Source organism: Heterocephalus glaber, unplaced genomic scaffold (assembly GCF_053883595.1).
Source record: "Heterocephalus glaber isolate CG9 unplaced genomic scaffold, H.glaber_assembly_v1.0 deba00001497, whole genome shotgun sequence".
Lineage (NCBI taxonomy): Eukaryota > Metazoa > Chordata > Mammalia > Rodentia > Bathyergidae > Heterocephalus > Heterocephalus glaber.
Window position 1 is genome coordinate 44,040,730 of NW_028258320.1, and position 22,146 is coordinate 44,062,875.

Sequence of the window (22,146 nt, forward strand, 5' to 3'; positions counted from 1 at the left end):
ACACTGCCTACCTCCCAAGTGCAAGGGCCTGAGTTAGATCCCCAGTACAAAAAAAAATTTGACATAATGATATTGTTGTATGTCAGTTCCAGTAAGTAAATGATTTGCCTATTGTTGCTTAACAAATTACTCTAAAACTCAGCAACTTAACACAATAACAAATAATTGTTACAAACCTTTTGTGAGTCTAGATTTAGGAGTGGCGTGGTTTGTTCTGACTCCAGAGGAGGTTGCAGTCTAGATGACTTTAAGGCTGCAGCTACCTGAAGATTTTACCGAGCCTCAGAGATTAACTTCTAAAATGATGCACCCTTTGGCTATAGTAAAGCTTCAGTTTCTCACTATAGCAGATGGTGTACCCCAGAGAGTGTTATCCAAGAAAAACCAAGGGGAAAGTTTAATGCCTTTTACAAAGATCTTATGGTGGGAATCATCATTTCTTACAAGAGAGCCACTTAATCCAGACCACACTCAAGGATAAGGGAATTAAAGGAGTAGTATAAAAATAATTGTAGACATTGGGCTAGCGGTGTAGCTCAGTGGTAGAGCACTTGCCTGCCATGGGCAAGGCCCTGGGTTCAATTTCCAGCACTGAAAAAAAAAGGATATATTTTTAAACCACCAGAGTCATGGTCAATGATTATTTATTAAGCATTTTTTTAATTGAGACTTTGGTAAGCACTGAAATTCAAACACAATTTTTTTTTCTTATCACTAAAGAAATAGTGAATTTTGTGTAAGTAGACAAGAGCCAATTTTAGAAAACATGACGTTATAGAGCTATGATAGGTTTAAAGCTAAAGGGACATGGAGGCAAGCTTTAACTCATGGACAGTATGGAGGCAAGAAATTAGGGTGTGGCAAGCCAGCTGTGCGAGCAGGCAAACCTGTCAATCATGGCTAGGACACACGCTTAGCCCTCAGCTACCCAGCCCTGCACCTGGTACCAACCAGATAATGCTAGCTTCAGTTCTTGAGGCACAAGATCAAGCAGGTTGTTGATAAGACAGGCTAGATCTGAGGTCAGAATGGGGGTATAAAAGACAGCAGCAGTTAATAATATTGGTATCTTATGACACATAGAATAAAATGAGAATCTATTGTTTCACCCTGATTTAAATAAATGAATGGATAAATAAGTAAGTGGAGGAAAATGGAAAGCTTTTCCATATCACAGAATTTCAAATAAATGTAGGAAGAATGATGGAGATAGACACCGTTTGGCAAACATCATATTAATAAATGTTTCAGGCACACACAAAAAAAGAAGAAACAGATACAATGTATTTATCTGAAAGCATCTCCTCCTGCATACATATTGCAAAACAACATGCCATATATATTTCAATTTTTAAAAATAAACCAAGAATCTCTTCACAAAATGCCTAAAAAAGTAATAATAGCAATTTTACAGTGCTGAAACTTGGCAGACACCATCTTCTCTAAGTTATCAAAGTTTATAGCCTCAGTATTGAGATAAATCAACATTATATGCCTCCTGATATGATGTATGAGGAATGATGCAACCTTACTTGTATAATATTCTTACCAAAAATGTATACCCTCAATTAATTTACTTATTAAAAGTTTTGAAATTAAATGTTTTAAAAAATTGATACATAAAAACACAAACATTGCACACAAATATTATGATGTTTTGGCTCAGGGATTTAGCTCAGTGGTTTGGCCACCTGCTTTGCAGGCACAAGGACCTGAGTTCAATCCCTGGTACCAAAAAAACAAAAAACAAAAAAACATTATGATGTTTCAAATAAAACCTAAATTTAATTATAAGGAATTATTAGACAAAACAAAATTCAGAGAGATCTTACAAAATAACTGGCCAACCCTCAAGTGTCAAAGTTGGTGGGATGTACTGGAGCACACCTGTGTTTCCAGCACCAAGGAGGCTGAGGCAGGAAGATTGCTATGAGTTCAAAGTTGGCCTGAACTACACAGTGAGACCCTGTCTCAAAGAAAAAAAGTGTCCAAGTTTTACAAGATTAGCTAGGTGAGGAGAGTATCACCTTCAGTGTTACATGTACATAGAGATGAGTTCAGATTAAAATGTGAGGTTCCTTCTTCAACAATGAATAAGAATCTCAAGATGGAAGCACCAGAGCATTAAATTAAATGTATAGAGCCCTGAGTAACTGTACAGGAGCATGAGGCTGAAGTATGACCATGAATTTGGCCTTGAGGACAAACACTGAGACATTGTCCTACATTGGAAAGGTAGAAGGATACATGAAAACTAAATGGAATGTTTGATCTTGTACCAGATCAGGACACTAGTGGAATAAAATAAAATATTAGAATAAGACCTGTAGAATAGGTAATTGTGGGAAATTGTAGAATTTAGTTATCTAGTTGTAAGAATTGATCACAAAAGTTAGTTAACTGAAAAAGTTAAGGAGTCGTTTCTGGGAATTTCCACAAGTCTGTTTGTTAAAAGAATGCCAGGAAACTTTAAGAGACGTTGTAAAAGTTTCATGGGAGAAAAACAGGTTTTCCTAGTTTTCTTATTTACCATTGTCCAGGATCAGAGAACCATGGCCCAATGACTCTATGGGTGGTGAGAGAGATACCACTCACTATTTACATCTGTGATGTTTGCAGTGGGCCGGTGGGCTTGATTTCTGCTGAAGTCGTCCTGCTTTCTTGATACCATCTGATAAGAAGAGGGCTGCAGTGTGCTCTTTGATGTACGGGATTGGTGAACAGAAACGGGGGACTTGTAAATTTGCCTGTAGCTTTTATGAGTCACTTAAAGTCACTTGTTGTCACCAGAGGTTAAAATCAGAAAGACAATAGTCAGAATAACTAAACTGCCTTCCTACATGTATAAAAGCCTTACTTCTTACCTTTGTGATTGTTGAACAGTGTCAGAGGAATAAACTGCTGTTTGTCCCCCAGGCTGTCTCCTTTTCTTTCTTTAAAGGTCGGTGCTCTCCGGGGTCTCAGGTCTCCCTTTAGAGAGACCACCAACAGGTAATAGTATCATATCATTGTTGAGTTCCTGATTTTGATTACTGCATTGTAGTTATGTTACATGTTAAAATTTGGTAAATCTGAATGAAGAGAACTTCAAAATTTTTTGTACATTTTTGCAAATTTGCAGTAAACATTTGCATTTGCAATTAACTTTTAAGCAAATTAATGAATTAACATTTAATCAATTTTCCTTCTTTTTTTGTGACAAGGCCTCACTGTGTAGTCCAGGCTGCCCTTTAACTCATTATGTAGCTCAGGCTGGCCTTGAACTCATGGGATTATAGGCATATAGTGCTGGGATTATAGGCATACACCACCATGCCCAGCCTAATCAGTTTTAAAATATTATTAAAGAGTATAAAAATCTTAAAAATCCATCATTCTCTTTTCATATTTACCCTTTTTTTTTAAGTACGGAGGATCAAACTCAGGACCTTGCACTTGAGAGGTAGGCATGGCACTGCTGAGCTAAATCCCTAGCCCTGTGTTTACCCTTTTAGGATGTTTTTCAAGTTAGATATACAGTTTTACACCTCATTGTAATTATGGCATGCAGTTGTGTATCTTTGTTTATTAATTTATTTTCTCAGCACTGGAGATTGAACCCAGAAAGTGTTGATCTACATCCTCAGCCCTATTTTCAGTTTTGATTTTGAGACAGGGTCTTGCTAAGTCACCCAGACTGGCCTCAAATTTGTAATTCTTTTGCCTCAGCTTCTCAAGTAGCTGGGATCACAGGCATGTGCCAGTATTCCCAGCTTCTACTCTTCATTATTATTTTGTAAAACTTCCCTATTTTTCTGTCACCTTGTTTTCATAATGTTTCACTGATATACTTAGTTTTGTCTGTATTTCTCATATTATTGACTATTTAGGTAATTTCCAATTTTTAGTTCCAAAACATTTTGCTGTAAATATCTTTGTACATCTTTCATTTTATTTTTTTATTTCCTCATGACAAATTCCCAGGTGTAGGATTATAGAGTCTCTTAATATGTAGCATCAGTTTACTTACCAAAGGATCAGAGTGCATTTTTAAAGCATTTCATCTGTCATGATTTGTGACTTATTCAGTTGTGGCTTACCAAAGAGCAGCTTCTTTGTGATCTTACTGTCGTTCATTTCCCACACATATCTTACACTGCTGAGTTAATCTGCGTTATGCATCCTTTCCATAATTGTTATCTAATTATAATCCATAACCTTAGTCCTACTCACTGTCTTTTACCACTTAGGGTTTTACCAGGCATGCATGGAATGTAAACTATTTACAGAAGTTGAAGAAGATTTCACTAGCAAACTAAATTGAATAGTTTTACAGATTACACATTCCCACTGCTTTACAAAACTTTCTTTGAATCTTCATTCCTTCTGGTCAGCCAGTTTTCAAAGGGATACATGCTCACCACACTTTTGTTCAATCTGTTCATCTTCAAAGACTCATAGCTTTCAGATCACTATAGACTAAGGACAACCTATGATTATTTTAGGTTTCACTAGTACATACTGATAGAAAACAAATAGTTGTTAGGTTAAGCCTTTGCTCATTTAGGGATGATAAAAATTGCATGTATTTAAGAGCAAAAATAGGAGGGCCGGGGATTTAGCTCAGTGGTTTCGCAGCCTTCTACAAAAACGCAAAGACCCAAGTTTGATCCCCGGTACCCCCCCCCCCAAAAAGAAAGTAAAAATAGGAATCAGCATAAGGCAGTTTCTGAGTCATGGTTTTGAGGATTATACATGTGCTTAAGCTGTTGAGTTTGAAATTTCCTGAGTAGTAGACACATATCTTGATATTATGAATTTCATAGCTTTACTTATCCATTTATTTATATGTTCTTTTAATGAGTGTTTGTTGAACAACTATCATGTGCCTGGAATTCTGTTAGATATTATTGCTAAGAAGATGTGATTTTTTTGTGTGTGTGTACAAAGGCTAGCCTAAATAATAATAAAATTACTGCTATGGTACTGACTGCAAAGAAGAAGGTTACTGTTGAAACAAATAAGAGGAAGATAAGCAGTGACGAGGTTCTCTGGGGAGACATTAAAACTGAGTCCTGAAGAAAGAGCAAGATAGTCAAGGTAGAGATTTCTCCAGACAAGGGCAACTAATCTACATGAAGATACAGGAAGAGGGGGCTCAGCTCATAATTTTAGAGACAGAGAAAAGGGCAATGTGTCTGACATATGAAAAGTGAGGAAAAGAGAAATGTAGTATGAGTCTGGCAAGGTAGACAATACTTAATGTAAAAAGACACAGATCATCACACAGCACATTCTGCAAATAGAAGAAACTTGCAGAAGTAGAATTGTAGTAGATAGAAGGAAAAGAAGACCAGTATGACTGGTTTGGAGAGTCTGGGAGAGAAGTAGGAGGGGAAGCTGGAAATGTGTTAGAGTCATAAAGATTTTGTCTCTGACCTAAGAGAACAAAAAGCTGCTACATTTAGATTAAAGAAGAGCCGTGCCAAAAGAGTACTTAGGAGAAACAGCAAAAACATAGAGAAAACAAAAACAACAATAGGACAATGGAAAAAGTGTTCTTAAAATACATTGATGGATAGATAAATAGAGGATAATCACTGAAAAAAAGCAGGGCTTTCTCACCAGAGATACTGACTTAATTGGTCTGGCTCAGGTTAAGTATTTTTTAAACAGGATTTTTAAAATTGCTAAATTCCCAGGACTGCTGGGCTCAAATTTTGGATCCTTCTCTCTCAGCCTCTCAGAGTGTTGGGATTACAGGTGTGTATCACTGCAGCCAGTTCAGGCATCAGTATTTTAAAAAACTTTCCAAGTGTTTTTTGTTGTTGCTGTTGTTGTTGTTGTTGTTTGGGTTTTTTTGGTATCGGGGATTGAACTCAGGACCTTGTGCTTGCAAGGCAGGCAGTGGCACCACTGAGTTACATCCCTGGCCTCCTTCCTAATTGTTTTTAGTGTGCAGCGAGGTTTGAGAAATGTTGTTCTAAAGGTATGTGGGTAGTAATGGTGACTTAACACTATAGATGATAAGGCATATTTGAATATTGTTTGGGAGCCCAGTACAGCAAGAAAAGGTTGATGATTAAAGAAGGATATGAAGAGCTTGAGCCCTTTTGGGGGAGGTCTTTGTACTCTCCTTGACTATAACTGTAGCAAAATAATCAATAATATGGAATTATAGTACTATTTCACACATCAATAATGAAAAATGAGACATATATGTAGAATAGGGTTCATTATATATATTTTGATAATTTCAGTGCAAGTCAAATTCTCTTAGAAAATGTAGAAATCTAAGTATGCCAATATTTTCCCTGTTAATATTTTACAGCAGATAGCTGGGGACTTAACTCATTGGTTTAACCGCCTGCTGTGCAAGTGTAAGGAGCCGAGTTTGATCCCTGGTATTAAAAAAAAAACAAAACTCAAATATTTTACAGCAGAGATTGAAAATATCTTCTTCTTAGAATAGCATCATCTGACTTATAGAAATATCAGAATACATAATTTATGCATAGTATTGTAGTAATATAATTTAGTATGAAAAGTTTTTAATATCAGACTTTTAAGGGATCACAAAAAAGATTTATCTTGAAAGTAGACTTTTCTTTGTAAAATAGAATTTATTATGTATTGGATAAGTTAGGAACTTTTATAAAAACTTTTATAAAAGGTAAGAAATAAATATAACAAGAACCTCTAATAGAAGCTAATATGCATTGCATTTTTATTATAGAGTTTAGGTTTTTTTTTTTTGGAAGCAGGGTCTCACTATGTAGTTACCTTAACTACTTTAAACTTAAACCTTAAATTCACTATGTGGCCCAGGCTTGCCTTGAACTTGAAGCAATCTTTCTGCCTCAGCCTTCTCAGTGCTAGGATTACAGGCATGCACCACCATGCTCAGCCAAAATTTAGTTTTGAATGTGGTATTTATATACAATGGAGTACTACTCTGCCATAAAAAGGATAGCTTCAAGTCAGAGGGAATTGAAATGTGTTATGTACATGTACCATTCCCCACAATGAATGTAATTGTTATGTACTGCCAACATGTACTAAAAATATTTTTTAAAATTTAAAAAGAAATTTTGAACTCTGCACTGAGAAAATGGAAGCTGTATGAGCTGTCTTGGTTCTTAAAATCTATGCTGCTGTTGACCAAGGGAGAGGAGGAAAATGAACAAAAGAAACCATTTAGAGAAACTGGAGTTTAAAAATATTATGATTTCATAGGAGAAATATAGCGGTAGTTTGAAAGGTATAAGTTAACAAGTTAGGAAAGGTTTGACCACCAGAAAAAAATTACAGGATAAATTCTTTAGGCAGAGAAGACAAAAGTTGCAAAGACTAAGGATTAAGATTAAACTCCCTCAGGTACTCTTACCTTTACCTTCACATAACTATGATGTCTAGATACCACTGATATTAAGTCAAATTTTTAAAAAATTGAGAAGAAATTTGCATAACATAAAATTAATCATTTTAAAGTATTTAATTCAGTGACATTTTGTACATTCATAATGTTGTGCAAGGCCACCCCATTTGGGATCACTCCTGGAAAGCTAGGAGCTACTCTCCTCTTTATTTCTAACAAATACTCTCCAAAAACAAACAAATAAATAATGTTGTGTACCCATTCTTTCTATTAATTCCAAAACATTTTCATGTTCACCTTATATTCATTCATTTAATTTCACCCCAAAAGAAAATCCTATACATTGGGCAGTCTCTATTTTCCCTTCTCCATTGATTGGTAATCACCAATCTCTTTTCTGTCTTTATGGATTTAACCTATTCTGAATATTTCACATGAATGAAACTATGCAAACTGGGTTTGAAGGTGCATCCCTATAATCCCACCACCCCAGGAAAGTGAGTCAGGATCACAAGTTCAAACCCAGCCAGGGCAATTTAGCAATTTAGAAACCCTGCCTCAAAATAAAAAATAAAAAGGACTGGAAAGAAGCTTAGCACGAAAGCCCTGGGTCCAAATTTTAGTACCAAAAAATAAAAAAATTATACAATATGTTTGTGTCTAGGTTCTTTCACTTAGCATAATGCTTTTGAAATTCATCCATATTGAAGATGTATCAGTACTTCATTCCTTTTATGACTAGTATTCTATTATATAGATATATCACTTTTGTTTAGTCCTTTGTTGATGGATATTTGAGTTGTTTCCACCTTTTGGTTATTATTGAGACAGGGTTTCACAGTGTAGTTCAATCTGGCCTTGAACTCACTATGTAGATGAAGTTGGCCTCCAATTTGCAGTGGTCCTCCTGGCTCAGTCTCCCAAATGCTGGGATTACAGGAGTGTATCACCATGCTTGGCTTCAATTCTTTTAGATATACACCTAGTAATGGAATTTCTGGGTCACATGGTAATTCTATTTTTTAACTTATTTAATAACTATCAAACTATTTTTTACTACTGCTGTACAATTTTGTGTTCCTACCAGCAATATAGGAGGGTACTACTTTATATATTCAGAGTACTATAACTTCAACAAATACGTGATTCATAAATTTTGGTTTGTTCTTTTTTTTGAGACAGGGTCTTGCTATATAGTTCAGGCTGGCCTTGAACTCACTATGTGGCCCAGGCCGGCCTCCTAGTCCTGGCAATCTTCCTACCTTTGCCTCCCAAGACCTGAGATCACAGGCATGGGCCACCATACCCAGCTGATTCATAAATATTTTTTCTCTGTCTTCCTGTGTTAACTTTTTCACTTGTGTCTTGAAAGTCATTTCTTCTTTTTGAAAGATCTTGACAATAAATGCCCTTGCCACTTGCACCTTTCTTAGGGTCTTCAGACACTTGATATTTCTTTTTCTTTTTTTCTTTCTTTTTGGTACCGGGGATCGAACTCGGGTCCTTGTGCTTGCAAGGCAGGCGGCGAAACCACTGAGCTAAATCCCTGGCCCAAGACACTTGATATTTCTTAAACCATATGATAGGTACCCAGATACAAATTTTATTGACATTTCAGTATTTCAACATACAGGTTCTATTCATTCTTTTTTTTTTTGGTACCGGAGATCAAACTCAGGACCTTGCACTTGCAAGGCAGGTGCAGTGCCACTGAGCTAAATCCCTGGCCCTCTAATCACTCACTCTTTTATGTATATGTAGGTATATATTTTTATATACAAATTTAAAGGCTTGACAATATTGCTTCTTGTACTACTTTATCTCTGTCCTCCCTTTCATTGTCACAGGGTTAGAATGGGGGGGAGTGTCCTATATTTGTTTCTTCCTCTTACCTACAATTGGTGCATCTTAAGTCTTTTGTAATACAATTTCTTTGTGTATTCTGAAGTAGTGACACTTTTGTGTCTCTGCCCCACCTCTATTCTTATTCTTCCTATTGGAGGACGTCACTCATGATTCATCTAGTTTTTTTTTTTAATGCAGGTGACTACTTAACCTTCATTTCCAAACCTCAATCCTCTCCTATTTTGTATCTCCAACTGTATGCTAGATATTTCTGGTCTTTACCAGTTGTACTTTGCCTACTGATGAATTTTTTTTCCCAACCCAGTTTCCCATTTCTTCAAACCACATAATTTCCATTCTCCATAGCTTTCCATAATTCCATAGCTTTGTAGTAATTGTTGGTTCCGTTCTCCTCTCACTTGTCTGATTAGTTATTTCTTGTGACTTCTATTTTAAATACATTTCATTTCACTGAATGGTCATCCCATTATCACAGGGTTATTAATAGTCCTTTACTTCAGTGTACTTCCACTCTCTCTTCCCTTTTGTAATAACAGAAACAAAGTGTTGAAATTGGGTGCTAGACAAGAAAGACAACTGGTAGTGTGGAATGGAGAAAGGAGGGTGTTGGCAAGAAATCCTGGTGGCAATAGGCTTCTGCACTGCTGATCGTAAAGCTGTCCGGTGATCAGTTAGAGCTGGAAGGACTTAGCTACGCTAACACTCTGTATTTTACTCTCCTAAATGAAGGACAAGTGAGTTTTTGCTAAGTGAGCACTGCCCGCGTTTTTTTTTTTTTTTTTTTTTTGGTACCGGGGATCGAACGCGGGTCCTTGAGCTTGTGCAGCAGGCGGCGAAGCCACTGAACTAAATCAACAGCCCGGTCCGCGCTTCTCTCAGAGCTGTCATCCACTGAGTGCGCCAGTCTCCACCATCCAAACAGCCGATTCCAGATTGGCCGCCTGGGGCTCTCTAGCTGCCGTCTCTATGGTTCGAGGAATCGCCAGCTCCAGGGTTGCGTGGTCCGGCTTTTGCGCGTGCGCGGACCCAGGCGCGTGCCCGCCCTCTCGCCAGTGACCGTCCCCGCGGGTGGGAGGGGTGGGTCTGGGAAGGTTGCAGCGGCTGGGGCCGCGGACCTTGCGTCCACCGCTGGTCTCTGGGAGAGCTTGCGGCTCGGAGTCCTCCGCAGCCTCCTCTGGCCCCTGGGCCCACCGGCCTCACATGGTGGGTCCAGAGGATGCCAGACCCTGTTCGGGCAGAAACGCTAAGTTGCTTCTAGTACCTGCGCTTGAGCCCGTGGGCCAGAACGGGAAGATGATGCGGGCCACGGGCGGCTTTAGCGGAGGCGTCGGCGCTGTGGAGCAGCCAGCGGCTGAGGAAGAAGAAGAGGAGGAGGAGGAGACTCCGCCACCGCAGCTCCTTCAGCGTTACCTTGCCGCGGCCGGGGGCCAGTTAGAGCCGGGGCTCTGCTACTGTGCCCTGCCCGGCGGCCAGGCCGGTGCCTCGCTGTCCTCGGTAGCCCTGCGCTGGGACGCCTGCCCTCCGGGCCCGGGCTCCAAGCTCCGCGGCTCAGGGGCAGTGGGTGCCCGAGCGCCGCGACAGGGAGGCATGACCAACGGGGACTCGGGCTTTCTCCCGGGCCAGGACCGTCGTGGCTTGGAGAAGGCTAGTGGGCTGGCTCGCGCCGATGGCCCGGAGTCGTGCGGCCGCAGCCCCTGCCCTTGCGGCCGCTTGCGCCTCGAGGGGCCTGGCGACGAGGGCGCGGAAAGCGCGGGCAGCGTGGACGACTGGGCCGCGCCGCTGGAGGACCCGCTGCGGAGCTGCTGTCTGGGGAACGTGAACGGCAAAAAGCTCGAGGGCTCGGGCAGCGAAGCCACGGGTTCCGAGGAGGGCGCGACCCCCGCCGCCCTCTCGGTCAGGAGAACTAGTGGGGGCACGGAGCTGGTCCTTGGCTTTCCGGACGTTCGCTTGAACTCACGGAACACATTCGAGGTGAGCCGCCGCCAGAGCGCCGGCGACCACCTGACCTCCGCAGGGCCGCAGGTGTCCTCGCCCACCGCGGAGCAAGACCCTGCGGGGACCTCGACCCGGGCTCGACGGAGCGGCGGCTTCGCCGACTTCTTCGCCAGGTACAGCGCAGGCTGCGCCGGGGGTCGGGGTGGGGCCGGCCTTGGAGCTGGCACGAGCTGCCGGAAAGGAAGGCTACTTCCATGTGGCCCCAAGCGCAGCGGGACTTGGCTTTGATTTATCTCTAGACCAAGAGGAACTGGGTCTGCATTGTTTTTGTAGGAATCCTTGTGAGCCCTGCGGGGTGCAAATCTTTTTGTCTCCCTGTTGGTTGTACGCGGTGTTCACACTGGGTTTCTGTGCATTTTTTTCTGGTTAGCCTGGTAGTGTCATATCTGCTGTTGCTTCTTTTGGAAAAGCTGATAACCTCGGCTCCCATTCTTTTTTGGACCTTAAAGATTTAGAAGGAGTGGAGGCGGTATATGTGTACGGGTGTGGTTGTGAAGGAGAAAGGGAAGTCATTTTGCAAAGCTGTCTATTTACGTGGAGTCCAAATCCATTCAAGTTGGTGGAAATTCTTGAAATTAGAAGTGGTGTTTCATAGTGTGTAATTAGTTGTTTCAGTGGCCTTGACTAAAATGCAGTCGGTTTTGTGTTAAGTATTAGATCCAGTCTTTTAAGCCAAATTACTATAGCATTTTTTTATCTAGGAACCCCCCCCCCCTTTCCTGCTTATGCCAAATCGGACTCATCTTTTTTGAACGCTTTTTTTTTTTTAGCCCACTTCCCGTGCTGGGGATCGAACCCAGTGCCTCAATCTGCTAGGCAAGAGCTCTACCACAGAGCTACATCCCCATCCCTTAACGACCTATTTTTAATTTTGTCATGGTGTTTTATTTGTGATTTGACAAATTAAAATTGATGTTCTTCAAATTAAATTGTGGTGCTGGACATTGCAGATTTCAGAATGGGGTTTTTTGTTGGTTTAATAGGAACAGAAAAGTAGTTGGAAAATATTTATCTTAATGCACATTACTGAAAAAGCAATTTCCTTTGAGTTATATTTTGACATGGCTTTTAAAGAAATATCTAGGTAAATATTCTCAACTTATAAAATTTCTCCTTTTAAAGCTTTTCTTACTCTGTTTTTGTTCCCTTTTGAGGGGCATTGACTATAACTAGAAGTGAAAGAAACAAATTCTGTAGTTCAGGTTTTACAAGGTTATACAACTAGTGTATATATTTGTAGATACAAAGACACACTTCATTATTCTTTATTCTTCCTGCTTGTGTAAATTTACAAAGAAACTATAATTAAATCAAGTGAGAAATCTTAATTTTGTGTTACTCATAGAACAAAATATATAGTATTGAGATCTTTATTTGTGCTTGTAGTTGCAAAAATATATTTAAAGCTTGCAGTGGCAATATTCTCAAAGGTCTCAAGGTGGGTGAAGTTTGTGAATTTGTGATACTTTGTGGCATTTAGGTGTTTATTGGTCACTCTATCTTCGACATGATTTGAAGTTAGATGTCAAGCAGTTTTAGACCTGGAAAGGGCCTTGAACCCTCTGTGTATTTGCTTTGTGTCAAGCATTGGGAATAGAGGTGAGTTGGGCAAAAGGTCTCTGACCTGGAGATGTAGTTTAGGCTAATGTGGATTAAGTGGGAAAACATCTGCGTTGCAATTTATGGGAAATACCAAGACAAATCTGTTTGAAACTTTAACCTTTTTAGCAGTAGGTAGGAGTTTTCATCAAACTATTAAGTGTTCTTTACCTTCTAGATAATAGAACTTTCATTACTATAGCTAAATAACATTCATAGGGCACGGTATTCATATGTATTAGAGCACTGAATGTGAAGTCAGAAAATTTAGGTGCTGTAAAGCTAATTTCTTTAAACCCCATATTTCTTAATTGAGATCTAAATGTTAAGCTTATAAAAATGATTGCTTTCTTTATGTGTTATTCTTACAAAAAAAGAGTCAGAGGCATAATTTTTCTCTTAGTATTTAGCTAAAACTTTAACTAGATCCTGAGCACCTTTAGGCAGGAATGGTGACATTCATCTCTGAATATGAATTCCATTTGGGTTGGGTTCAATGGGCAACTTTTATGGACTCCCCTTTCTTACTGTTCTTTAGGGAGTGTAATTTTTAACAAATCATCCATCTTTAAGAAAAATAATCAGAAATTAGCCTTGTCCCAGCAACTCAAAAAGTTTTTTGTTTCCTTCCTGTGTCCAGTTGTCATTCTCAGCTCTGAAGCTCTGAATGAGGGTTCCTTTTAAGATTGGTGTGTTCTGGAATTGATTGTTGTTCTTAGGTGTAGCTCCTACTGCCATCTCAGTTTTGTTTTTTTTTTTTTGGTACTGGGGATCGAACTCAGGACCTTGCGCTTGTGAGGCAGGCAGCCGAACCACTGAGCTAAATCCCTGGCCCTTCCATCTCAATTTTTAGATGAGGAAGCTCACTATCTACAGAAGGTAGTTAGCCAGTTTCAGATTGCAATTAGTCACTACCTTTGTTCACTGATGGCTGTTTCTCTTCTACCTCTTTATCCTTTTTGCTTCTGTTCTCCTTCCTTTTCTACTTCTTTTTCCCTTAACTGGGCCAAAATATATAACAAGTATATTTTAAACATACTTTCATGTTTGTTTTTAAGTGAAAAGAGGACCTTTTTATGGCAATTTGTCTCTTATTACAGAGTGGTATATTCAGTTAAGACATAGCATTGGCTGGGTGCAGTTGTGCATGACTGTAATTCCAGCTGCTTGGGGGCTAGGGCAGGAGAATTGCAAGTTTGAGGCCAGCCTGGGCAACTTAATGAGATCTGCCTCAAAAATGAAAAGAAATAAAATGATGAAATGAAATGGCTGGACATGTTGTTCAGTGGTAGATTGTTTGCCTAGTGTGTATAAGGCCTTGGGTTCCATCCCCAGCCGTGTGTATGGGAGGACACATGATTGATAGGAACTTAGTGACAAGGGTGGATGTCACATAGAAGTTACAAGAATTTGCTTTGGATGGGTCTGTTGTCATTTTGGAAGGCTTCAGTGGTCATCTCCAGCTTTGCTTCTGGATAAGGTGAATTTTGTTTCAGTCCCTGTTGGGACTTTGCTTTGGGCCTCGCTGGGTACCTTTCTGTGACTCTGGTGACTTTGTTGTGGGAGCCCTAGAGGTAACCTTCCCTCAGATCCTTGACCCTTTCCTGTATGTAAAATTTGAAATGCTAGGTGTCTACTACTACCTCCATGTTAACCAACAGCAGAAAGGAGTGAAGACTTTTTTGAAATCTTTTAGTCAGGCTAAACTTTGTTCCTCAGTGATCCATTTCTCCTTCTTGAAAAGTAAATGGCTTTAGGGCCTGGGATTTAGCTCAGTGGTTCCACTGCCTGCCTCACAAGTACAAGGTCCCAAGTTTGATACCCCATACAAAAAAAAAAAAAAGTAAATGGCTTTAAATTATATTTTGTGGATCTTTTATGCAAATTCATGTCTGAATTGCTGGTTCTGGAATTAGACTGCCTGTATTTGAATTAACCTACTAGCTGTATAATTCTGAACTGCTGTCAACCTTAGGGAACAGTCCATAAAATGAGGATAATAATAGTACCTACCTGATGGGATTATCATGAGGATTAAATAAGATAACATTCTAAAATGCTTTGTATTTATTGTAGTATACAGTGAGGACTCAAATGTCATTTTTCATACTCTAGCAAGAGTATTGTAATTCCTTCTTCAACTCCAGCACCTAATTCTGCTGATTTAAGGAAAAGACTGGAATGAATTTTTGTGTATAATCTGAGAAAACTACATAATTCATGTACTAGGAGATTTTTTTTTGGTTAATTCAACTAGATTTTTTTTTTTTTTTTGGTACCGGGAATCAAACTCAGGATGTTTGTGTTTTCAAGGCAGGTGCGGTGCCACTCAGCCAAATCCCCTCCACTAGTTTTTTATTGTACATAGTGACAACATCTTCACCAAACCGAGTGTTCAAAGAGTTTGACATAATCCATATTCGGCACACGCAAAGATTGAGATCCTCTCTATTTACACCAAGCAGAGCAGCCGGAGCCAGGGAATCGTAGTCAATATACATTGTCCAGAGCTCTGGCTTAGAAACCAACAACACATCTTTAATAGCCATGCACACATTACACATTTAAAACATGTAATTTAAGTTAAAATGCAATAATAAAATTAAGTTAAAATTCATCTGTATTTCATGGATATCCTTTAGTGATTGACAAATTTATAGGTGGCTTTTGACTTTTCATTGTAGTTGAAGGCACCCCCATTTTAGATAATAACTGCAGATAGGGGCAACAGAGGAGCTTTGCCAGACAGGCAAAGTCAGACTACAAAAAATGAGGACATGTCCCCTTTCCTCTTGTTTCTTTTCCAGGAGGATCTGGGCCATTTTCACTTATTTATACCCCGCCCTGTTAAAAAATGATAACTGGGCACTGTTCTCAGCCCTAGTTTGAAAATGTACAAAAGTTGAGTGCAACCGAGTTGTAAGTTTCTGTCCATTTTTCTGTTTTGATCTTTATGTTTTATTTAATAGTGTTACAAGGCATTCCCTCTATCATATTGTATCCAGGTTTAATGTCTATGGTTTTAATTTTAGAGCAGAAGTAAGTGGGCTTTCAGATTCAGATTCAGCTGCACTCTTGAAAAGTAGTCTGGCGACTTTTATGCCATTCTAGTCTCTTCCATGAAATAAATATGTATAAAAAACAAAAACAGGCCTGTAGACCAATGTCAGCTCAGCCCAGGGAAGCACACTTCTTGTAAAACATTTACAAGACAAACTCAAGGTGAAATTTGTTAGGAGGGCACAAACACACCAAAAATGTTGTCCCTGAGATTTTATTTATTTATTTATTTATTTATTTTTAGTACCGGGGATCGAACTTGGGTCCTTGCGCTTGCGCAGCAGGCGGTGAAACCACTGAGCTAAATCCCCAGCCCTATCCCTGAGGTTTTATTTGTTTGGATCATTAATTGTTTCATTTTGATTTGATGTTGACAATTAGAATTTAAAAATTTTTCGGTGGCCTCCTTTATCTTGTCAGCTTTAAAATACTATTGACTGCACTAGAATAAAAATAAAGACTTCTAGGCAATGAGTCTACTTGAAATGATTTCTTTGGTTCACATCCCATGTAATATTGCTAGACAGAGCACCCAGTTGCTGTGGTTTCTTTAATCTATGGGCCCAGCCTCCGTCTCTTTTCCTGCCTTCCACACATTTTCAAGACTGCGGAGAGGGAGGAGCCAGAAAGCTGATGCTTTGCCATTCACTCACTTCAGAGAGGCTTCCCTTCTCTTCCTGTAGGTGAATGAGGTATTTCTAGGAGCTAGTCAGTATCTTTACCTTCCATCCTAAACTAAACTAATCTGTTAATGAAGCCAAATCTGAAGATACCTTGTATATCTATGTATATAACAAATTAACATATAATCACATAATGAAAAGCAGACGTAGTAGGAGATTTTAAAACATAATTTGTGTATAGAATTAGATGGGTGTTAAACTGGATTCAGGTGTAGTGATATAAAATTTACCGAATTCTCGGAGCAAATCTGAGAAGGAACTGAAAAGAAGGAATATAGTGAAAGATTGAAATATTTGTATTTTTTATTGTTTTAAGGGACTTTTATAGACTGGCAAAGCCAATTTTTTAGTTTTAAGTTCATGAAATGTTTACCTTGGCCTACTAGTATATTTCATGCTTATTCCATTGTGGGAAGTTTTGGGGAAAGAATGGAAACATTTAGAGATTTTAAAGCAATATACCCATCTTTGAACATATTCAGAGATGGAAAGCAGTTCATTCCCCCCCCCCCCCCCCCCCCCCCCCCAGTGCTAGCGATTGAACCCAGAGGTATTCTACCACAGAACTCCCTCCTCAGTCTTTTTAATTTTTAGTTTTGGGACAGGGTCTCACTAAGTTACCTAGATTGGCCTTGATTTGAGATCCTCTGCCTCAGTCTTCCAAGTTACTGAGATATACAACCACACCCTGTAAGCAAGTCCATTTTGAGAATATTTACTTGCTTCCTAAGAACTCTGTTAGCTACATTAAGAGTTGTTCCCAGACAATTCTGGTTGGTAGTTTCTTGGTCCCTGCTACTTAAATTTCAGCTCTTCAAATTCCTGGGAAAGAGGGAGAGTTGTAAAGAATGCAGATAAGTTGAGGCTCCATTTTTGAATCAGTAGATTACAGGTGGAGTCTACCAGGAATCCAGAATTTTAACACCTCCCACATCTTGTATTCTGATGCAGGTGGTTCCTAGACTTAAGTCACTGAAATACTGGTCTAATTGATAGGCAGATTTCCTCAAGTAATAACTGAAAGAAGATACAACATACACTTATAGCTCACAATGCTTTATTAATTTAGAATCGGGTCATATTTAAATACTATGTAATTGATGAGTATAAATAATAGAGAAAGAAATCCAAATACAGCCTTACTTTGCCAATCTTTACTAGTTTGTGAAATTGTATGTTCCTAATTGAATCTTAGCTTCCTTTTTATTAACGGAAAGGGTCTTTCATTTTAATTTTATGCCATTTAGTTTGCCATACTTGCCTAGTTTTTTTGTTTGTTTATTTTGATGCTGGGAACTGAACCCAGGGCTTTGAACCCATTAGTCGAGAGCTCTACTACTGAGTTATACATTCCTAGCTCCATTCTTGCCTGTTTTGTGAAAACTTGTAAATCTTTCCTCTGGTCCCCGCAACATAGTAGCATAACTCAGCCTTTCTCATGGTTTATCAAAAATGTGTTAATTTTTATTTCTTCTGCTGCTAGTTGTAATTCTTTTCTATACTTTTGAGAAGTCCTGCTTACTGTCCTCTAAAATTTGCTGCTTCAGCCTTTCTTGTACTTCTTTCTGTGGCTAAGAGAGGAAAACCCATGTGACTGTCTTGGTTTTTAGCAGACTCTTTCCTGCAGTTAAAAGAAGTTTACTTGGGAAACCAAGTTAACTAGTTTGAAAGTGAAGTTTGATAATGCATTTAAAGTACCTTTGAATTTGACCTTTCAGTTTCTTTTTAATTTTAATTTTATGTTGGGCACATTGTGTGTGTGTGTTTAAAAAATATTTCTGTCTGCCTGTCTCTAACTCTTATCAGATTAAAATGTTTTAAATTTGGAACTGAATGTGATAGTTTTAAAATCAAACTATGTTCTGTTTTCTCATATTTTCTCAGATACTGTAATGTACCCATCGTACATTGGGCATTATTTAGAATTTTCAAATCTGGTTTTCATCTCGTTGTTTCTAGCCATTTTTCTGTCAAGTAGGAGAAATACATTTTTTGTCGTTCTGCAAAATATTATTCAAGGAACTTAACAGGTTACTTTTTTAAAAAAGCAAGACAAAGGAGTATAAAATAAAAGATTAATATTTTGTTTCTGTACTATTCTTGTTAAGGTATAGTGAGACAATAAATTGAAAGGTTTGAAAGTTGATTAAAAAATAAGAGAAACTATTAGAGAATGAGCTTAAAGAGGGTTGTAGAGAGAAAAAAATTGCTGTTGGGTAGAAGTTAGACTTTGATAGTTTGTGATTATTACTTTGGCCTGTGAGAGAGTATAACTACAGATTATCTCTCTAGCTTTTCTACTCTGGCTACTGTAGTGCTCTTTTGAATGTTTCTAGCCACTTATTTCCTTTAAGGCATCTTCCATTCCTCTCCCTCTTCACCACTGCTTCTTCTAATAACAAGCCATTTGTGAAACTGAAATATTTTTTAATGACAGGCTGCACATATATATATATATATATATATATATGTATGTATGTATAAAATTTAGGCTCTAAAAGTTAGTAGCATGGATTCAGGTATTAAAAAGTGCATGTAGCAAAAGATAAGGTAAATGCAAAATATACTTGTGCAGTGTATCCTTACTTGAGTTCCAGTGCTGTAAAGAAAGGCTAATTTCTCTACAAACACCGTGGTAAATCTAGCAATTAAAATCTCGTTCATGCAAAAAAAATTCATTGCTTATCACTAGAAAGATATACTTTATAGAAATTTAAGTCCTAAACTAAGCTATTGAAATTTTAAATAAGTAAAAGATCCCCTTTGAATACTGTGTTCTGGATTATTATTATTTTTGTACCGGATATTGAACTTGGGACCCTGGGCTTGAGAGGCAGGCGGTGAGCTAAATCCCCAGCCCCTATGTTCTGGATTTTTGAAGAGTAATAAAATTGCTATTTTTATTTACGTTCCTCTTGACTCCCTGCCCCCATTGACTATTTATTTATTTATTTATTGGTACCAGGGATCGAACTTGGGACCTTGCGCTTGCAAGGCAGGCAGCAGCACCACTGAGCTAAATCCCCAGCCCCATTGACTTTTTTACTCAATCATTACTACCTAGAATTAAAGAGATTGATAATCTTTGATTGCTGTTCAGAAAATAGAGGATTTGAGACCGGGGATTTAGCTCAGTGGCGCTGCCCCTGCTTCGCAAGTGCAAGGTCCTGAGTTTGACCCCTGGTACCAAAAATAAAAGAAAACGGGCCGGGGATTTAGCTCAGTGGTTCCGGCGCCTGCCTCGCAAGCGCAAGGTCCCGAGTTCGATCCCCGGTACCAAAAAAAGAAACCACGCAAAAGAAAACAGGATTTGTTGTAATTCTCAATTGGGTATTGATCACCAAAATTTGTTGTCTAAAGACTAATACCATAACTTTTTTTTTTTTTTCTGGTACCAGGGATCAAACTCCAACCTTGCACTTGTGAGGCAGGCGCGGTGCCACTGAGCTAAATCTCCAGCCCTTAATACCATAATTTTTTTTTTTTTGGTATGGGGGGATCGAACCCAGTTTCTTCCGCTTGTGAGGCAGGCGGTAGAACCACTGAGCTAAATCCCCGGCCCAATACCATAACTTTTTATAGGAATTATTGCGTAAGTCACCAGCACAGTAATTGAGGATATCTGCCTTTGTGATATACCCCAGAAGCACAGTACATCAAGAATAGTAGGATAGTTCACCCTAAATGGTGGCACATTCCTCTTAATTCCAGTACTTGGAAGGCTGATGAGGGAGCCTCATGAGTTTGAGGCCAGTCTGGGATTCATAGTGAGACTCTGTCAAAAAAACCCCACAAAAAACAACCAAACACAAAAACTAGGCTATGAATTAATTTTCAAAACTGGGCATATAAACAGACATGGTAGCATGTGCCTATAGTTCCAGCTAGAAGGCTGAGACAGAATTGCTTGAGCCCAAGAGTTCATGGCCAGCCTGAGCAGCAGAGCAAGACCTTGTCTCAAAACACAAACAAAGCCAGGTGAGTTGGCACACATCTTTAAACCTAGCACTCTGGGATGTTGAGGCAGGAAGACTGGAAGTTGGAGTCCAGCCTGGGCAATTTAGTGACTTAGCAAGACCCTGTCTCAAAATAAACAAAGGGAGGGGATGTATGTAGCTCAGTACAAAGTTCCTGGGTTCATTCCCCAGTACTGCAAAAACCAAACCAAATCAAACCACCAAAAAACAAGCAAACAAATAAAAAAAACTGAGCATACAATTAGTGACTCAGAACTATACTGCATAGAAGATAACCACTATAACGTTATCTTGACTAAAATAATAGCTAACCACTTTAATGAGGAGATAAGATTATTTTTATCCTATTTAAGATCACTGAAACACAATCTTTGGGTTCATTGTACATTTAATGGAAACATAATACCATGTAGGAAAAAAAAGTAACAACCACTTAGATTAGAATTGGGATTTCACCTGTGCTACTTGAAGAAGACAGGTTCTGTCATGGATACTATCAATTCAGGAAGTGCTACTGAGTCAGGCTTGAGCAAAATATCAGTAAAGCAAAGCACCAACAGTGACTGTAGAGCTAAGTGTCTATCTTTTCATTCTTAAGAGGGTTCAGGGACCTAATAGACACTATTTAGCCTTTGCTTGAATTGTTTTACTGATGTGCAGTTCAGTTTTCTCAAGGCAGCCTGTTAGAGTGTAAAATCATGAGAAGATTTTTTAGGTTGAAGAACAGTATATCTCTTGGTAATTTTCTTGGTCCTGATTTACTGTTTAGAGCCACAAAGAACAGGTCAGTTCTTTTTTTTTTTTTGGTACTGGGGATCGAACTTGGGTCCTTGTGCTTGCGCAGCAGGTGGCAAAACCACTGAGCTAAATCCCCAGCCCTAGGTCAGTTCTTTTACAGTGATCATACTTTTGAAATTTAATGATTCTGCTGAGCCTTTTGTTTTTGGAGCCTCCTGGCAATGCATATGCACTTCTGAACTAGCTTGCAATTTTCTTTTTATTTTATTTTTTTGGTACCAGGGATTGAACTTGGATCCTTGTGCTTGCGCAGCAGGCGGTGAAACCACTGAGCTAAATCCCCAGCCCGCTTGCAATTTTCTTAGTATTCATTCATTCAACAAATGTTACTGAACCTTATTATGTATAATAGGCACTAAAGAAATTAGATTAACAAAACATTTTTTTTTAATTTAGGGAAGGTTTGGGAATGTAGCTCAGTGGTGGAACATTGGGGTGTCATGTGTGAGGCCTTGGGTTCAGTCCCCACTACCACAAACAAAACATAAGGGAGTCCTATAAAATCCTAAAAGTCAGTACTTAAGCTGTTACCTGATTAGTGTTATGAAAGGGGTACAAAGCTGCATCACTATCACTGAAGAGGTAGTGATTAACTTTGGGGTGGAAAGTTAGGGAACACTTCCCAGTACATTAAATTTGGTATCTTATTAGTGAGGGTTTGGGTTGGAATGAGACTGACAGTACAGGCACATAACATCATATATAGAATTACACATGAAACAGTTGGTACAGCAGATAGCTCATTAGTATGACTGAACCTAGGGCAAGTGAAGTAATATTAAAAACTGAGGCAAAGGGTCTGGCTAAATTA

At 39.0% G+C, this 22,146-nt stretch overlaps 1 protein-coding gene across 1 annotated transcript in view; it reads left to right on the top strand.

The window, feature by feature from the left end:
- Positions 1 to 10,268: 10,268 nt before the first annotated feature.
- The window catches only part of Tbc1d12 (TBC1 domain family member 12), a 117,860-nt gene continuing 105,982 nt past the window's right edge, over positions 10,269 to 22,146 (top strand). Inside the window, exon 1 of the mRNA XM_004838539.4 lies at positions 10,269 to 11,331. Within this exon, the coding sequence (XP_004838596.2) occupies positions 10,424 to 11,331 (908 nt within the window). The 5' untranslated portion in view covers positions 10,269 to 10,423. The remainder of the gene's footprint in view (positions 11,332 to 22,146) is intronic.